This window comes from Numenius arquata, chromosome 18 (genome assembly GCF_964106895.1).
Source record: "Numenius arquata chromosome 18, bNumArq3.hap1.1, whole genome shotgun sequence".
Lineage (NCBI taxonomy): Eukaryota > Metazoa > Chordata > Aves > Charadriiformes > Scolopacidae > Numenius > Numenius arquata.
The window spans coordinates 7,718,628-7,736,247 of record NC_133593.1 but is presented as its reverse complement, the minus strand read 5'-3'; the positions used below and the strand labels follow the sequence as shown (position 1 = coordinate 7,736,247).

The 17,620-nt window shown below is 48.0% G+C and overlaps 1 protein-coding gene across 1 annotated transcript; it reads left to right on the top strand.

Annotated features, from left to right (window-relative positions):
- Positions 1-1,596: 1,596 nt before the first annotated feature.
- Positions 1,597-16,216, top strand: NUFIP2 (nuclear FMR1 interacting protein 2). The gene is made up of 4 exons (XM_074160697.1): positions 1,597-1,780; positions 4,765-6,477; positions 14,435-14,467; positions 15,060-16,216. Exons 1-4 carry the CDS (start codon positions 1,597-1,599, stop codon positions 15,110-15,112), a joined length of 1,983 nt encoding a protein of 660 aa, XP_074016798.1. The 3' UTR covers positions 15,113-16,216.
- Positions 16,217-17,620: the final 1,404 nt, after the last annotated feature.

Here is a 17,620-nt window from a genome sequence, read left to right as displayed (position 1 = left end):
TTGCTTCCTTGAATGGTTTCACTGCATTTCAAATCGCTTTGCGTTGTGCTGAAAGAAATGTAAACCGCAGAGCCTGTTTGACACAGAATTCACCATAGTTCAGGCACCTTGAATCTTGAAAAAAATCCTCTATATTATCGTAGAAGTTGGTATTTCTGGTAGGAGAAGTTTTCCCTCCTGTGTACTAAAGAGGAGGGTGGGGTGGGAAGCTGTGCTGGAGGCATAAACTTTCAACTGTGTTCCGTTGAAATAAAATTTGGGAACTGTAAAAATCTCCGGGCAAGGGCTTTGTCTTTTGTGTAGTGCCCAGAACAGAGCCGAAGTCTGATAGGGCTTTCTGGACACGAGAACTTTATTAGTTTTGTTTACTTTATTAAAATACTAACAAAAATATAGATGGGCATTAAATCTGGAAGTGCAAGCCCTGAGAGGCGAGGAAATACTATTTTTAAGATTGTCTATGCAGCCTGTTTATCCTTTTTGTGCACATTAATTATAACAGTCTTTAATTACACGATCACTTTTCTTTTGTCACTCTTCCTCACCGTTTGATGCGGTGCACACCGTGAGTATTGCGGGGTAATTAATCACAGCGGAGCAGCGAATAACTCAGAGCAGGATTCTGACTCCAGCCTCCATGTGTCAATCTGGCCTCTCTCCCCATCCCTCTCTCTGCCCTTTTCCTACCCTCCTAATTAACTCCTGCCTCGGTTCCTCGCTCCTCTGCATTCAAATCAAGTCCCTTTGTCGCCTGGGTGTCCGTGGGGTCTGTTTATGCTGTGCCAAGGAGGGGATGGAGGGGTGATCCTTAGGGAAAGCCTTGCTGGCCTTCTCCTCCTGCGGTGGCAGGAATTGGGGTCGTTTACCTGCCAAACACCCCCCAAACACGCTCCAGCGGGGATTATCAGTGGTTTGTGAAGGTATGAAACACGTTACAAATTTTGACAAGTTTCAAGTTGCCTCTTCCTTCCACTCTCAGCCTTCCCAACGACCCGACTGTGATTTTTTTTTTTTTTTGGTTAAGCATCAGTCAAAATCTCCAGTGCTTCTCTCAGGAGCGTTTGTTGGAACCTGCTTCTCCCTCGCCCGGACCGGGGGGTGGGGGGCGAAGCAGCGGGGACCGTCCCGGGCTGCGCTGCTGCCGGGCGGGCTGCGGGGGGAGCCCGGGAGCAGCGCGGGGCTCCGGCTCCACCGGGCAGGAGGGAAGGAGCTTCCACAGCTCATCCCGGCGCCGCCGTTCCCGACTTCCCCGCGGCTGGAATCCCGGGGCAGCGCTCCCCGCTCCACCTCCCCGACCGAATCCCCTCCGGGGAAGGAGAGGAGGAGGGAAGGGGCTGCCGAGCCGGCTCCCCCCGCACCATCTCGCTTCTCCTCTCTTCTTCTCTCCTCTCCCCTCCGCCGGGCGCTTCCCTTTCCGCCGGGCCGGGCCGGGGCGGGGCGGGGGGCGGTCGCGGCGGCGCGGCTCGCTGATCGCAGGGCGGGCGCTGCCAGTCCGCCGCCTCCCCCGCGCCAGCCGCCTCCCAGCGCCGGAGCCGCACGGCCCCAGCCAGCGAGCGCCCAGCCCGGCCCCGGCCCGGCCACCGCCAGCCGCCCCCCATGGAGGAGCAGCCCCACCACCACCATCACCACCATTACTACTATTACGGCCACCACCACCACCACCACCCGCAGAGCGCCTACCTGCCGCCGCCCGACGGCCGAGCCCAGCCCAAGCCGCCGCTCCGGCACGACCACAAGCACGGCGGCCCGCAGCACCAGGAGGGACCGAAGCGGAGACCAGGTCGGGGCGGGCGGGCCGGGCCGGGGCCTGTGACCTTCGCGGGGCGGCGGCGGCGGGGCCCTCCTCCTCCTCCTCCTCCGCCTCCTCCTCCCCCGGCCCGGCTGGAAGCTTCTCCGCCGCGCTGGGGCCGCTTCCTGTCCGCCATGTTGGGGCCGGCGCGGCTGCGGGAGCCGCCGGGGCCCGCCGGTACCGCCGCCGCCCGCCGGGCACGTGGGGCCGGGCCGAGCCGAGCCGGGGTGGGGGGACGGGACGGAACGGGACGGGGGATGGGGGTGAGGCGCTGGTTAAAAATTGATGAGCGTAAAAAAAAAAAAAAAAAAGAAAAAAAAAATCAATGAGTCAGATAAGGCGGAGGGGCCCGGCCCCGGCGGCGGGAGCGGGGAGGCGGCGCGGGGGCCTCCGCCCGTAGCCGGGGGGAGAGGAGGGGAGGGGGGCGCCGGGGCCGGGGCCGGCACGGAGAGGGGCTGTGCGGGGCCTGGCCCGGCCGGCGGGACCGGCAGCGCCGCAGAGGCGGTGGCCCGGCAGCCCCGGCTGGGGGGGAGCCCCCATCTCCCTCCGGGGGGCTGCCCGGCTGCCGTGCCTTAAAAAATAAAATCCCATTTTGGGGGGGTTGTGCGGGTTCAAAGCACGGGTGTGATTACAAGAAGGGCCAGAATGCCATGTACATTTTTTTATTTTTTTATTTTTTTTTCCCTTGAAATTTCCATTTACATAAGCAGGCGGGGAGGGGGGGCAGGGGCCTGGCTGGCATGGGGAGGGGGTCGGTGGCGCCCCCCTGTGCAGCGCCCGGGGGGGGGGGGGGGGAGGGAGGGGGACGGACGACAAGGAGGGACATGGTCAGGCCCACGCTAAAATAAGTTACTGGGCAAAAATAAGTTGAGTAGTCATTTCACTGTTTGCAGTGTGCCCGGGGTTTTAATATGCACTTACTCTGCCACCCCTCCCTTTCCAGCTACGAAGCGATGTGTGAGACTGAGGTTGCCAAATAATCCTCACCTGCTCATTTTGACATCCTTTTTTTTGGATTTTTTTGTTGGTGTTTGTTTGTTTGCCTTTTTGTTGTTGTTGTTGGTTTTGGGTTGGGGGTTTTTTTTGTTTTTTATATCTCCCCTAAATTTTGGTTGCTGCACCTCTGTGCCCAGGCCAGAGCCAGCTGTGCCAAATGTTGGTTTGGAGAAAGCTCGGGCAGCCGAGTTGTGAATACTTGAAAATTGGAACTAGAAACTGCTGACACACTGACTTGCTGGAGTGTATTTTGTTCTTCATTTTATTCTTTCGCTCCTCATCTGCAATGGTCTTATGACCACCCTTATTGTTTTGTTTCATTAACAAGTGGTGTCAGAAGTCTTGAGTCATACAAGGTCAGCTACAACACGTTACTCTTAAGCAGGCTTCCTCTGTGCGTTATTCTGAATTCCTTAATTTTTAGTCCTTGCCTCAGCTGAGAATCTCGCCCTGTCCCTTTTCTCTGGGATGAAGTATTTATGGTTAATATTCCTAACAGCATATTTGAAAGTTATAGTGGAAGTTGTGGTGGTTACAGATACTTGCGTGTAGTAAAATCCTTTTTGATCCCTCTCGGCAAACTCAGTTGTGGAATTTCTATAAAGATTCCTACAAGGATTCTTCTGTTCCCGGCTTGCACAGAACTTGAGCAGTTACATCTGCCAGACATCTGAGGCTTCAGGATGTGAGAATAACAATGATTTTTTTAGTAGAGCAGTTAATTTCAACAACATCGGCAGCAACAAAAACATTCTTTTTCAAGCTGGAGTTCTGCCCGCTCTCCTTCTTGGGGGACTCCGTGCGCTGACTCTGCGCCGCCGGGGCTGCGGGTGAAGCCTTAGGTGGGTCAGTAGTTGTGGGAGATGGAAAGCTTTCCACCCCTGGGAAGGAGGACGGATGAGTCAGAGGAGGAGCGAGGATAACGCTCTTCCCGCAGGAGTGGGTGCAGGAGGAGGGAGTCCCTCTGCTCAGGCCACAGCTGGAGTGGATTTGTTGAGCTGGGTACAGCACACTCTTCCCATCTCTTGGTGGAGCTTCATAGCTTTTCCTGGGGCATCGTAGCCGAGGTCCTCAAGCAATAGGTGTCTGGCCAGAGATTTTCAAAAGGAAGGTGAGGTGGTGTGGTTTGCTTTGGTCTGGACTGTCCTGGGCTTACAGCTCCCCTTGGGTTGCTCTCTCAAGAGTCACTTCAGAACCCTAAGGTCTAGAAATGAACTTGAGAAGCAAAAAGGAAAGCTGAGTGTACAGCATCATCTCACAGCTCGATGAGTTGGAGCCCTCAGGAAGTGCTTTTTTCTTGGGTCTCAAGCTGGTACCAGGGATTCTGAAATACCAAATTCCCCAGTGGGCAGGAGACCAGTTGCTGGTGGTGGTGGAGGAAGGGTGCTTGCAGGGAGGCACTTCTTCCCAGTTTTTCACCTTTCCAATGCTAAAGAGCACGTGTAGGGATGTTGTTTGGGAGGAGAGTGGGCAGGGGAGGGCTGCTGGTGTTGCAGACCTGAGGCCTGGTGGAGATGACAGGAGCTGGCCCTTGTTCACGGTGTGGATTCTGAGCCTCAACAAATCTTGTAGCAAAGGCAGCAGATCCCTCTGCCGTGAAGCATCCTTTTTTCCTCTGTGTGACCTGGAAATAGTAGCTGATGAAATAGCTCTACAACTTCCCAGTGATGTATATACTGAGTGCAGTATATTTTCCTTACATAGTATCTGTGTGTTCTTTTGCTTTGTTTTGTTATCTGTACATCACCCTGCTGTATGTGAGGGTCAGTAGCTGCTGCTACTTTCTGCTTAACCCTTCTTGCCGTGGTTTCCAGCAAATAAGTATGCTTTTGCACATTGAAGACTAGATGTTTTCCTATTTTAAAATGTCTGCTTGAGGCAACTGGATATGTTTGGGGCTGATTACAGCTTTCTGCAATCAGAAGTTTAACGTTTCACGTTCTAATTTTTGCCTTTTGTTGTTTTTGGCTTTCTTCTAGGCTACGGAGAGCTAAATGGTAACGCAGGAGAAAGAGAAGTGTCGTTAAAGGGCCTGTGCTCTGATGAAGCCACCACCCCAGGATCCAGGGTACCCAATGGCAGCCAGCAGCTCGTAGACACTAACGTGACCCCAAAGCAGACCGTGAAGGCCAGTGCTTTGGGGAAAGCTGGAATCAAAACCAAGAACTTCATTCAGAAAAATAGCATGGACAAAAAGAATGAGAAGTCCTATGAAAATAAACTTAGAGAAAGCCAGTCCTCAGAGAAGCCAGAGGGAGTGTCTATTCCAAACGGTGTAGTAACCAATAATTCTAGTTATATCACGAATGGCTACGTAGGCAAAGGGGCCGATAACGATGGTAGCGGCTCCGAGAGTGGATATACTACACCTAAAAAACGGAAAGGCAGGCGCAACAGTGCCAAGGGTTGTGAGAACTTGAATCTAGTACAGGACAAAATAATGCAGCAGGAGGTCAGTGCGCCAACCTTAAAACAGGAACTTGAGAGTTTCAAGCCTGATTATAGCGAACAAAAGGGGAACCGAATTGAAAATACTAAGCCTCTTTGGAAATACGAGGCTGGGGCTGGTGGAGCAGGCCGGGGAAAGCCTGGGCTTGGGGATGTACAGCGAAAAAACTCTGATGCCAAACCTGGGATTAGCAGCAAGAAGTTTGATGATCGGCCCAAAGGGAAGCATGCATCGTCAGCTACATCTAAAGAGGACTCATGGACCTTGTTTAAACCACCTCCGGTTTTTCCAGTGGACAATAGCAGTGCTAAAATTGTTCCCAAAATAAGTTATGCAAGTAAAGTTAAAGAAAACCTCAACAAAGCAGCTCAAACCCCATCCACGTCGTCTTCGTCATCTTCGTCGTCTGCCGGGGAAACTCAGGCCCAAACATCAAGTCGACTGTCCCAAGTCCCCATGTCTGCTATGAAATCTGTTACTTCTGCCAGCTTCTCCAACGGGCCCATTCTCGCAGGGACTGATGGAAGCGTCTACTCTCCAGGGACCCAGCCACTGCTCTCAACTGCTGCTAGTACTGTACCATCCACCGCCTCCGAGTCAGTACCCCAGGACATGAGTACAACCGCAACAGCTCTCGAACAAAAGAAATCTAGCCTTTTTATCTACCCTTCAAATATGCAAACTGTGCTTCTGGGTGCAGCGCAAGTCGATTTCCCATCGCAGACGAATCAGCAGAACCTGGGAGATATCTTCCAGAATCAGTGGGGCTTGTCTTTCATAAACGAGCCCAGCGCTGGACCCGAAACTGTTGTGGGGAAATCTGCCGATAATCAGTTAATGGAAGTGACATTTCAAGGGGAATATCCTGCCACTTTGGTTTCACAGTGTGCTGAAATCATTCCCTCAGGAACTGAACAACCTGTGTTTCCTAAGGCTTATGAGCTGGATAAACGGACTAGCCCTCAAATTCTTAGTGCTATTCTTAAGCCTGGGACTGCTGTTGAGGGTGGTGTCTTAGCCTTGGAGTCGCATCACACAGGTGACCTACAAAAGGCGGACACCGGTAGCCAAGGTGCTTTAGTGTTTCTTTCAAAAGACTATGAAATAGAGAATCCTCTGGCCTCTCCTACGAACAATTTGCTAGCCTCCTCCGCCAAAGAACAGAGGTACCAGAGAGGCCTAGAAAGGAAAGATAGCTGGGGTTCTTTTGACCTGAGGGCTGCTATTCTATATCACACTAAAGGTAATGGCTTAACTTGCTGCCTAAGGGCACTCTCTTCTCTTCTTTTTTTTTTTTTTTTTAAGTTCAATATTCTAACATGATACATTCCTTACAGCAATTCTGATTGTTTTAAAAATGAGGTTTTTGCTTGCATATCTCTGATGGCAATAACAGTTTGGGAAAGTTATTCAAATGGTTGTTTAATTAATGGTAAGAGATATTTGTTTTCCTGTTCCTGTGGACAAGTGTGAGTGATGCTGGTAGCAATGATTCTTGGCTTGTGTGTTTTACATTTTAATTCCTACGGAAGAGCAGGTTCTCCTAAGCTGCTCAGCACTGGAAGGAGTTAAATGTGTAGGTTCATCTGCTCTGTTCCAGCTTTACCAGGTGATACTCTGTCCCTGAAAAGGCTTCATAGTCTGTGCTCACACCTCTACCACCAAAGTGTTGCGGCTTCTCCCCTGGGCAGATCGGGCCATAAAATCATGGCTTTGAAGGAAGGGGGAAAAAAAAAAAAAAGTCTTTCCTATGGCTTTTCATGGTGTGATTTATTTTATTTTTTAAGCGACACCCCCCCCTCCCCCGCACACTTTTCCCCTGTCCTTCTTGAGTATTATGGCAATGGCAAGTCAAATCTTTGCTTATCAACTCTTCTATAGGCAGCAGATTGAATTCTGTCGTTGTCTTTGTAGGCCACATCTTTCAGATGATTTTATTGCTTTCATGGAGTCCTTTGTAGTCCAGCTCCTTTTTTCTCCTGTTTTTTTTTTGAGATTGAAATGACTCAAATACGATACAGATGCTTTAAACTGAGAACAAGGAGAGAGAAGCCTGTGGGATGATTTGCTTTCAGCTTTAGCCTCAGCTTCAGGACTCTGAGGTCTTGTGGCGGTTCTTGTCTTTGGTCCTGGGTCAGTGTTAACAGGAGCCCAGTTCTGTGTTCCCTTTTGGCAGGGTGTTATTTACCTGCCCTTGATGAACACGGTGGGGGCGTAGGTCCTTTTTTATTCACCCCCCCGCCCCCTTCCTTCTCCCTGCATCCCCCTACCCTGAAGGGAAAAAGGTGATCATCCATTTTTTGTTTACTGTTCCACACACATCCATGGATAATGTCCTCTTCCCCTCTGCAAAGGGGTTGGTATTTGGTCGGCATTGGCAAATTTGCTTTGTTTTGACCCACTGCAAAGTTCTTAAATTACCTGCTCACAAACTCTCTGTATAGCGTACAGAAACTTTTAGTTGCCTTCCTTTAGTAATAGCAAGCCCAGTCATTTAAAAATAATAACTGCAAATATTTTTTCCAGGTCATCTCACTCTCACGATGTTAACATCTTAAGCTCTATTCTTGAGAACAGCATTCATCAATTGATTTTTATCTGGGTCCTCTACCCAGTCTATTCCAGTATTAAAGCAAGCTTTCCGTTCTCATTTCTTCTGTCTGCCTGCAGCCTAATTCTCGGTTTCCCATCAGAAAATGGGGGTACCAGAAAGCACAGCAGGGTGTAGAGGAGAAGTCCTAGGGAATCCTGTTATAAGGTTTGCTGTTTTTTTCCAACGCTTAATTTTGTCTCTCTTTGGTTTTGTCAGCCTGAGCTTTCTTGTAGGAAAGCGACTCTGTACGGCCCCAGCGAGACTCATCAGCTCTCCCTTTCTCTGTAGCTGTGTGAAAGACAGAGCCCAGTAAAACAATAGTAACAACAGGAAAATAAAGAACACTCCCTTCCCATGTCCTCTTAAGGAGGTGTTAACTTCAAAGTCTGCCTGCGTTTAGTTCTTCTAAACACAGGAGTTAATTACATTCAATGGCAAGAATGGACACCTAAAGCACTCTTTAAAATACTGATTTCTGCTCTTGCCATGCTTCTGCATGTGAATGCGCTTTCTTTGAGCATGCAGAGCGAACACCCTTGTTATGCCCTGGGGAAACGGGTTCCTGCCCTGCCACTCCTCTCTGCCGATTTATTTTTCAAGCTGTATCTGTGCCAACTTCAAGGCGTTAGTTAGGGGTAAAAGATGGTGGATCTTTCTAATCACTGTTGACATCAATGCAGTGACAGGGGTGCTCCAAACAGCTTGAGATTGTCTTTCTCCTACTTAGTCTTCAGATGCTGTTGCTGGTTTACAAAGCCAGGAGATCAGTCCAGGTCTTGGTACATCTTCTTTGATGACGTTGGGGTGTTGCTTTGTGTGTTCAGGTCCATCAGGGTGAGTTGGCTTAAGGGGTATGGGGAGGAACAGAGCCTTCCTCTGCCCCACACAGGTGGAAGATGCTGTCCCCTCTTCGTGGCCGTGGTCCTGCAGCCCAAGCCTGGTGGGTGAGCTCCTGTGGCACAGCGTGTGGTAAAACATCTAGAAAACGGAGCTGCCAGGGTGCATGTGCAGGGCAGCAGCACAGTGGTTAATTCCCACACCATTCTCTCCGTTTATCTTGGGCTGTTTTCCTGAAGTCCTACTCCTGGCCAACCAGTTCCTCTGCAATAGGAAAGGAACGATTTCACTCGATTATTTTTCACAAGCTGCATTCCCTTCCTCCCCGCTCGGGAGAGGTTTGCCTGGGCCAGTGTTAAGGTGTCCCGGGCATCTGGATCCTCACATTGTTTGGTTTTGATTTCGAGAGGAGGGTGAACTTCTCCCTCTTCGGATTGATCTGTTTGCTTTTGAGCAAAGTCTCAATAGTTTGATCTTCAAATCTGCCCTGCCTCTGGGGTTATGGACACAAAGAGACACGATTGCAGGGCAAGGGCAGGGGTGAGCGTGGAGCACTGGGGGGGTCCCTGTCCTGAGCTCCTCCATGTTCAGTGCAAACCACCCGTGGTACAAGGATGAAGCTCTGGGTGTCGCAGTGAGGAATGGGCCTCCAGCATGAGTAGCTGCAGTGCTTCGACCTGTCTGTAGCAATCTTGCACCCTTGTTTGCCCTGTTTGTGTCTGTAGCTGCGATCAGGTTATGTGGATCCTCATCTTGCACTGTAAATAGGCTACGGGAAAGCCTCCAGCTTACTCAGTAGCTTTGTTCCAGCAAAACCAGGCTTTCTTGTGCATGGTGTGCTCGGTGACTGTAAGGGGTGTAACAGGCTGTAATTGCTTCACAGCTTCCCTGGGAGAGGATGGATGGAGGAGGTAAGACACAGTAATCCTGTTTAAACCGCCGCAGCACCCTGCGTAGTGTCACGGTGGTGCTGGGCTGTAAGGCTGGGTGGCTGCAGAGCGGAGCGAGGTCCTGGTGGAGGAAGCTGTGCTCGTTTCCCTGTGCCCAGATTGCTTTTTCCTCTGAAGTCAGAGCTCTAGGAAGGTGCTGGCAAGGCTGATGATGCGCACTCCTGTTCTTCTCTTGGATGCTTTTTGTGCTGGTTTCCTCTGTGCCCCTGCTTCGTGCCTTGCTTTTTATTTTTTTCCTTTTTAAAGGGCAGAAAGACTCTGTGATCATCTGATCTGCTTGACTGTAAAACACGATCCTTCAACGTGGCTGCCTTCATTGACAGGCCGTGCCGCTCAGTGTTTGTGACGATGCCTTGAAACCCTCGTGGGCGACATACCTCATTTAGCGAGGTAGATCTGATTTAGTTGAGCGCTGGTGGGGCCCACTGTTTATGTGGTTGGAGACAGGGACGGTTGCTTAGTGTGGGAGACTAGAAGGACCAGGAAGGAACGATGCTCTCGCTTAGGGACGTTGTCTCTATCTAGGTTAGAAGTGAAGCTCTGCCTTGATGTAGCACTGCCAAAATCCTCATCTTTTGGAGGTAAAACTGGTCGTCGCAGGTTTTTTTGGTCCTTTGAAAGAGGAGGGTGGGTGTATCTCAGCTTTACTTCTATTGGAATCAGTATTTTCTTACTGCTTTAGTCTTCCTTTTAAAGACAGGTGGATGAAACATTTCGTAGCGGAATAATCGTCAGCGCTTTGCAGAATTTCATCATGTTTGGGCAGTTGCAGTCTCCCAGCCCTCCACCAGGCTCTTTATGTCAAGTCTTGCGGTGGGATACTCAATAGTTTGCTTGTCCTTCGGTGAAAAGCAAATAATCAAGGTTTCCAGTTCGGCTGCGCAGTAGCAAAGAGCACAGAGGTGGAGGAGAGGAAACTGCAGTGTTTCCCCTCTTCTGTCTTGCCCCCAAGTTTCTGCCTGCGCCGCTGCTTTGTTCCCTCTCAGCATCTTGGATGCGCCAGCATCTCTGCTCGCATGAAGAAGCAGAAGAGCAGCATGGAAAATAGAGCAAGGCAGCGTGGGCCAGCCAGGAGTGGCGTTTGCTGGAATGGTGAACTGGGTCAGAAGAAATAGCAGAGCTGCGAATTCAGCAATTTTCATCCTTTACATGGGGGGGGGGGGCGGAAAAAGCCTTGGTTTCCCATCCCCCTTGGTGGGGAGGGGTTGGATCTCAGTCTGTTGCTTACGGTCTTGTGGGGCCTGAGCTGTGGGGCAAAAGCTGATTTAATTCCCCTTCAAGTCTCTGCTTTTTCCAGTTGTCAGGATGAGTACAGTGTATTTGATACAGTGATGAGTCTCCACAGCATTGCATTTTTAGTCTTTGCTTTGTTTCTGGGGCAGTCCCCTAACTTGCGTCCTGCAGAAAGAAACAGAAAAATCACATGAAGAAGGTCCCCCTCTGTTGTTTTTTTTTTTTTGGTGGTTTTGTTGGTTTTTTTTTTAGCTCTTCATTTTAGGGAGAATTGTCAGTTTATATGTTCGATTTATAGGAACAAAGAACTAGTACTGTGGTGGTGTGCAGACACTTCTGTTTGCAGGGGCAGCCTCTCTAGCGAGGAAAATGTTTGTAAAAGTGCCTGTCGTAACAAGTTATCACAGAAAGACTGCTTTCCCCTCCAAGGTTATGTACCAGTCCTGCTATAAAGTTTATTGACCTATGAAGAATCTCACCGCAATTCACGAGTGTGCCTTAGTCTGTTCCTGACATCAAAGCCTTCCTCCACCAACCTTTTGTTTCCGTGATAGTCCCCAGAAAAAGTGGTTCCTCTCCTTGGAGCTTGTTAGGTGGATGTGGATGGGGCTGTCTGCCCTGGGCAGTTCCTCAGCAAACCGTGAGCTGGAGGGCTATGGAGAGGCCGGCTAATTGTAAAAAATCCTGGAAAACATGAGGTTGGAAAGGGCATGGGAGGTGACCCAGTTCTGCCCCTGGCTCGGAGCAGGGCTGGCTTTGACACCAGGTTGTGCAAGGGTTTGTTGATGGCATTTTCTCTAGCTGGGTCTGCTGAGAAGGAAGTGTGCCATTTCTCCGGCCACGTGTCCTGTCTTGGGAATAGTGGCCCCTGTCTGTTAGTCAGGTTTTGGCCACCTTCTGCTTGGAAAGTGGCAGTACTGGGTTTTGGGCCAGTATCTGAGCGAGGTGGACTTAGACTCATGGTGACAATACTCCTTTTCCCGTGCAGGGGTGAGTGATGGTAAAAGTCCTTGCTTGAACTCACCCTGGAAGCTTTATCTGGGGAAAACAGGCTCCAGAAGTTGCTCCTTGAGCCCAAGGGAGGGTGTTTGGGGCCTTTTACACGACCAGCTCATGGGGGCTGCCTTTTCCTCCACCATGCATCCCTCTGCTTACTGCTCTGGTTAGCTGGAGCCAGGACTTGTGCCAGTCTGGTCACTGAGGTCTGTCCAACCTCTGTTACTCGTCATAGCATCTCGGGATCATTGTAGGTGACCGCAGCCTGTAACCAATCCAGAACTGGGAGGAAAGCTCACTCTAAGGTCTTACCAAGTAAAGCAGAATAAATCATAAACTCCCTTTTAAGATTGGAGGAATTTTTTTTTTTTTTTTTTTTCCCCTAGTTTTGTGTTGCAATTAGCCCAAGACTTGATTTTCTTCCTCTGTGAAGTTGTTTCAGTTGGTAAATGTGCTTAACCTGGGCTATCCCATCTCCAGGTACTGCTGGCCAGGTAGAGGGGAGGACCTTCTTCTTGCTCTTCGGTTGGCAGATGATATTCAGTAGCAGTCGGTATCGCAGCCAGTTTGCTGATGGTCTTTGTTTTTGTAGCTCTGTCAGGCTGAGCATCTGCCAGCCAACGTGTCCAGGTGTTTGGGCCCTACAGGACACTTTACACCACCCTCTCTCCTACCTATCTTTCTGGAGAAGGAGGAGAAGGAAGATTGAAGTCTGAAAAGGTTAGGGGAGTTGGGTGTTGGTTTGTTACGAGTTTTTTGAAATAGAATTTTGACAACTTAGTTTTTCGGTGTGTTTTTGGTAGTATCTCACTGTCTTATGGTCAGGCACATCTTAATACAAGCAGTTCACATTCTCTGCTGTCTGATGAAGTTAGGACTTGATGGAAGTGCAAAAGAAACCACGGTCTTCTGCATGGAGAGGCTTCAGCCTCTGCCTCGTGTTTTAAGCTCTTAACGTTGCTCTAATGTGGAGGAACCAACAACTTGAGAGTAGTTTTCTGCCCCCCTGCCTTTGGGGAAAGCTGTTGAAACAGGTGATGTTCTTTAGCCGTTAGGAAATGATGCATCTCACTTCGCTGAATGGAAAACGAGCTCTGCTGGAGGTAATTTTAGTAGCTGGTTCGTTTTACTTCTGGGGAATCTGCATCTGGTGGACGAGGGAGGTGTAGTGTAGTCCCTTGCTGGGTTGCTTATATCCCCGGGGGTGTTAGAGGCTGGTTACTATTCCCAAAGCACTTAAGGCTCCCCCGGTGAAAGTGCAGAGTTATTGCTGTTATTATCGTGACGCAAAAATAACAGACCTCGTAAAATTTTGCCAGGGCCTTCCTTACAAAAGACTTAATTGAGCAGAGAGGGCTGGCAATATTTATTTGCATGCAATTTCCTGCCCCGGGGAGCTGGAGATTGTAGCGGACAAAGGCCAGATGAAGGGCTGGAGAAGGGACGCGAACACGCAAGCGATTGATGGAGGTGACACTTGGCACACGTCGTGCTGAGGCCGTGAGTTCTGTAGGGTTTTATCTTCTTCCTTTCCCATGCCGGTTACTTTACTTATTGCCTTGTTTTGTGCTTTACTGCGCATACCGTGTAGCTTCATAATCCCGTGCCTTTCTCCGTTCCTGGCCCCTACCAAGGTCCCGTACCCTCCCTTCTGGCAGAAGGGAGGCTTGAAAGATTGGTCTTGCAGTTTGTCTTCCTGCGAAATTCTCCTTTTCTGTAATTTTGTCTCTTAAACTTGGGCGCAGGGTACAGTTAGTATCTTTATACATGCTCTAGCTCACAAAATTCTAACTTGATAATGGCTAAATGTGATTATTTTGAATGGGTCTCTAAAGATGGGACTTAATTTTTGGGATATTTTAAAGGGAAGAGCCTTCTGGTTTTTAACGTGAATGAAAAGAGCATTTAATTCTGCCGTTACTTCTTAGCTAAACAAAAGCACGTGCTCTTTCAGTGAGAATTGGGGAGGGTTTGCTTGTCTTTAGCCCACAGGCGTGTTGCAGAGGCAAATTGAGGATGCCGAGCAGGCAGCCGGGTGTCCGGAGCATGGCACCTTGTTCTGGGGTGGTACGTGTCGCAGGGATGTCAGCGGAGCCGTCTCTGCACGGGGTGCTTCCGCAGGCGCACGCTGCGAACCGTGAGAAACTCGCTTTGTCCTGCGGTTCTGATTTCACACGCGCGAGAGCGTCAACTTGTAAAAAATCGTCTCTCCGGGCTACTTGTTGAGGCTGAAATGTGTGAAGCGGCGTTGGAGTCGGAATAGTGAAGCCCCCGGAGTTAGAATGTGATATTTTAGTTTTTTTTAGGAGCGGAGGGTGGGCGATGACATTTGTGAGGCTCAGTTTGGCCATCTAACCCTTAAGACCATGTTACAGCCATCCCTCTGCCTCTGATTCCTGGATCATTTGCACCAAATCCATGAAATCCCGTGGGCGCGGGGCTGGGTGGGATTGGCTTTGTCCGAAAGCCTCAGCACAACTGCAGTGGTGCCGTGCCACGCTCGGGAAAATTAAAGTATATTCGGAGTTGTCTCTAATGGCAGCATAAATCTGCATATTAATAATAATGGTCTTCTTGTTTTGCCTCCACAGAAATGGAATCGGTTTGGAATTTGCAGAAGCAAGGTAAGGATACTGGAAAGAACAAATAAAGTGATATTGCTCTGTCTGTTGGAACGGGTGTAGAGAGCAGGTCGTCTCGGTGTCCAGAGATGCCCGAGTTCAGTTTTTCAGTGCCTGCTGTTTGTAGTCTGGGTTTGTCTGTGTTTTGGGTCACGATGTCAGGACAGGAAGCTTTACGTTAATGGTGGGGGGTTTCAGGGAGAAGCAGAGTCTCTAAAAGAGCAATAAGAACAGTGACAAATTAGATCTAATGAGTCTTCTTGCTGTGTACACAATAATTGCTTTATATTTCTGTTGTTGGGTGTCACGCTGCAGAATAAGTTTTAAATTCCGGTGTGTCCCTGCGCATCGCGGGTGACGGTGCTCCCTGTTATCCTGTGGGAAGAGAGGGGTCAGGGTGAGTCCCACGGTGCTGCCAGGGGGTGACACAGGACCGCGCTGTCAGCATCAGCCAGGGCTCCCGAGCACCTTTGCAGGAGCTGGTGACACTGGGGGTCCTCAGGAAAAGTTTGTTAACAGCCGAGTACTTTGCAGATCTCTTCTGAGTATCTTCAGCCACAGATCCTGAAAACTTAGGATTTTGCTTTCTTTCCAGATCCCAAAAGGATAATCACTTACGATGAAGCCATGGATCGCCCGGATCAATGAAGGTAGCAAGACGAGACTGCCTGTTATTACCTTTCTGCAGCATTTGTGCTGTTCGTGGGGGACAAAAGGCTTTTATGCTCCTTCTAAATCTTCAGTGCAGCAGAGGAACCATAACTAGAATCACAGGATAATATATACAAATATATATATAGTTATTTAAAAATGGCAACTGAAAGTAATTAGACTTCTTAAGGAATCTGAAAATTTATTTCAACGAGACTACACACGTGATTATTTAATCTCCGGTACTGAATAGATATTTTTCTTTTTCATTTTTCTTTTTGTTTTGTTTTTGTTTAAAGAGTGAATGCAAGTGATTAACGAATACAGACTCAATTTACAAGCCCGGTTCTAAAGTTCCTGCTGTCGTCTACACGGGCAACAGCAACCCACTGGAGAGGCATTTCCACTTGACAAGGTTTCTGTTTCTCGTTCTGTGACTGTAGTGACACACTAATCACAGGGAAATCAGGATGATTCACCATCCTTCATCTCCCCTTTCCCTTCCACCTCCCCCTATTTGGTTTTTTTTTTTTTCTGTTTTGTTTTCCATTGAACGCTGGAGAAACGCCTTGAAGTTTGCAGAGCTTCTATTTTTGATTTTTTTTTTTTTTTTCCAGAGAATTATAATCCGCATGTTTTGCCAGGAGTAAAACAGCCAATCCTATGCTGGGGATATTGTCTTAAAGCATCATTCTTCTGGGGGAAAGATGGTAATACTGCAGTTGTAGGATTCATGGTGAAGTCACACAGTTGACCTGGCTCCGGTTACACGTTGGACTATTGCAACTGAAGAGTTGTTTTCATTTTAAAAGACAACATGCAAAAATAAGCAATCTGTTTAGGCATTTAATACGGATTAAAAAAAGAAAAAAAAAAACAACAAAAAAACCACTGTTCCCACAGTTTAATGCCATTGTATTACTGGGAGCAAAAAAAAAAAAAAAAAAGAGTATCTTCTGCTTTCAACTGTAGGTGCTTCATATTTGCTCTGTCTGTCTCCTAACACTAAATATGCCGGATTTTTTTCCCATTTTCATTGGAAAACTGAAGAGGAATTGAGTTCTGCTAGCTTTTACCCTTCTTGAATTATTTTTTTCTCTTAAAAAAAAAAAATTCAAAAGAAAAAAAAAAAGGAAAAAAATTTAAAAAAGAAAAAAAAATAGAAAAATGGAAATTTGAATCGTTTTCAATTTGTCCATAGAACGCCAATGGCTGGGCTTCCCGCACCTGCCCATTGGAAATGCTCTTTTATATTTTAATGCAGTCTGTGTATTTCCGGGCTCTGCTTCTAATTATCTCTTAATAAAAATATATTTTATTACAAAAATGGAGGACTTAGGAATGAAAATAATAATTTTAAAAATTTAAAAAAAAAAAAAAAATTAAATAAATCCCAAGGAAAGGAAAGCTTCCTTGCAGTGGTAGAGAAGGCTGAGCAGACTGCAGGCTCCAGCTGTGTAACCCGCTCTGTCCCATTGCAGCTCGTGTAGCGCGTCCAAATCATCTTGGGGTTGGGTAATTTTTCTGGGTTGGGTTTTTGGGGGTTTTTTTGTTTTGTTTTGTTTTTTAAAGGTGGAAAGTTCACAGGGTCCAGTGCAAGAGTGAGCAATGAATGAAGCAAAAGTGGGGTTTTTGACCTGCCCGAGCTCCACATTGATGCTCATTGTGGGTGTTTGAGGCTAAATATTGGCTGTGTCTGGGCATCAAGGTCAGCAGCAGTTGGTGTCTCCTAAAACTAGGCTGGACCCTATGGGGCATTACAGGAAGCAGATAAGCCCAAAACTTTTTCCTACCCCTTGTGATTAGATTTATCCACTGTTTTGTTTTTTTTTTTTTGGTTGTTTTTTTTTTTTTCTTAACTAGGAGTACGTAGCATGCGTTTTTTAAAATTGTTTTTGTTCTTTTAATGAGATTGTTCCTGAATGAGACGCTTAGGTTCATGGTGGGACAACGAAACTTAATTCTGTACCTTTTGTAAGATTGCTAGCTTTCTGCCACGCTTAGTTTTAAAAGTTTTGACTATGGATTGCCTACTCCATTCTATGTATAAACTACTATATAGTATAATACTGTAGTGTAATACTATATAGTAATCATGTATTGTATCAGTCCAGGTTCAGAAATGTGTGGTTGGCCAGTCGCAAATAGTTCTGTTTCCCCTATAAACTGTACCACCTGGACGGGTGTGTGTAACTTTCAGATGTATAACATGTTTACAGATGTGCCCGACATCTAGTCCTACCACGTTCCTAGATTTTAATTCCGTTGAGTCTCCCAACTGCTTGCCAAAAGTGGGGAATCGCCTCCAGCTCCGCTGCGGAAGAGCTGGGGCGTTCCTGAGCTTTAAAGTGTTGAACAAACTGGACGGCGGGACTGGCAAAATTTAAGGTAGAAAAAATGTTCTCTTTTTTTTTTTTATTCAATTATTATTATTTTTCAAAAAGTTGAAGGCTAATAGCAAAGTTTCCAGTTTGTTTTACTGGCTTTAAGGCTCTGCTGTGTATT

What these genes read in the sequence shown, in the direction of transcription:
- NUFIP2 (XM_074160697.1), top strand. Translation starts at nt 1,597, where the DNA reads ATGGAGGAGCAGCCCCACCACCACCATCACCACCATTACTACTATTAC. An exon ending in TATTCTATATCACACTAAAG is followed by an intron (nt 6,478 to 14,434) that starts GTAATGGCTTAA and finishes TTGCCTCCACAG; the next exon opens with AAATGGAATCGGTTTGGAAT. An exon ending in TTGGAATTTGCAGAAGCAAG is followed by an intron (nt 14,468 to 15,059) that starts GTAAGGATACTG and finishes CTTTCTTTCCAG; the next exon opens with ATCCCAAAAGGATAATCACT.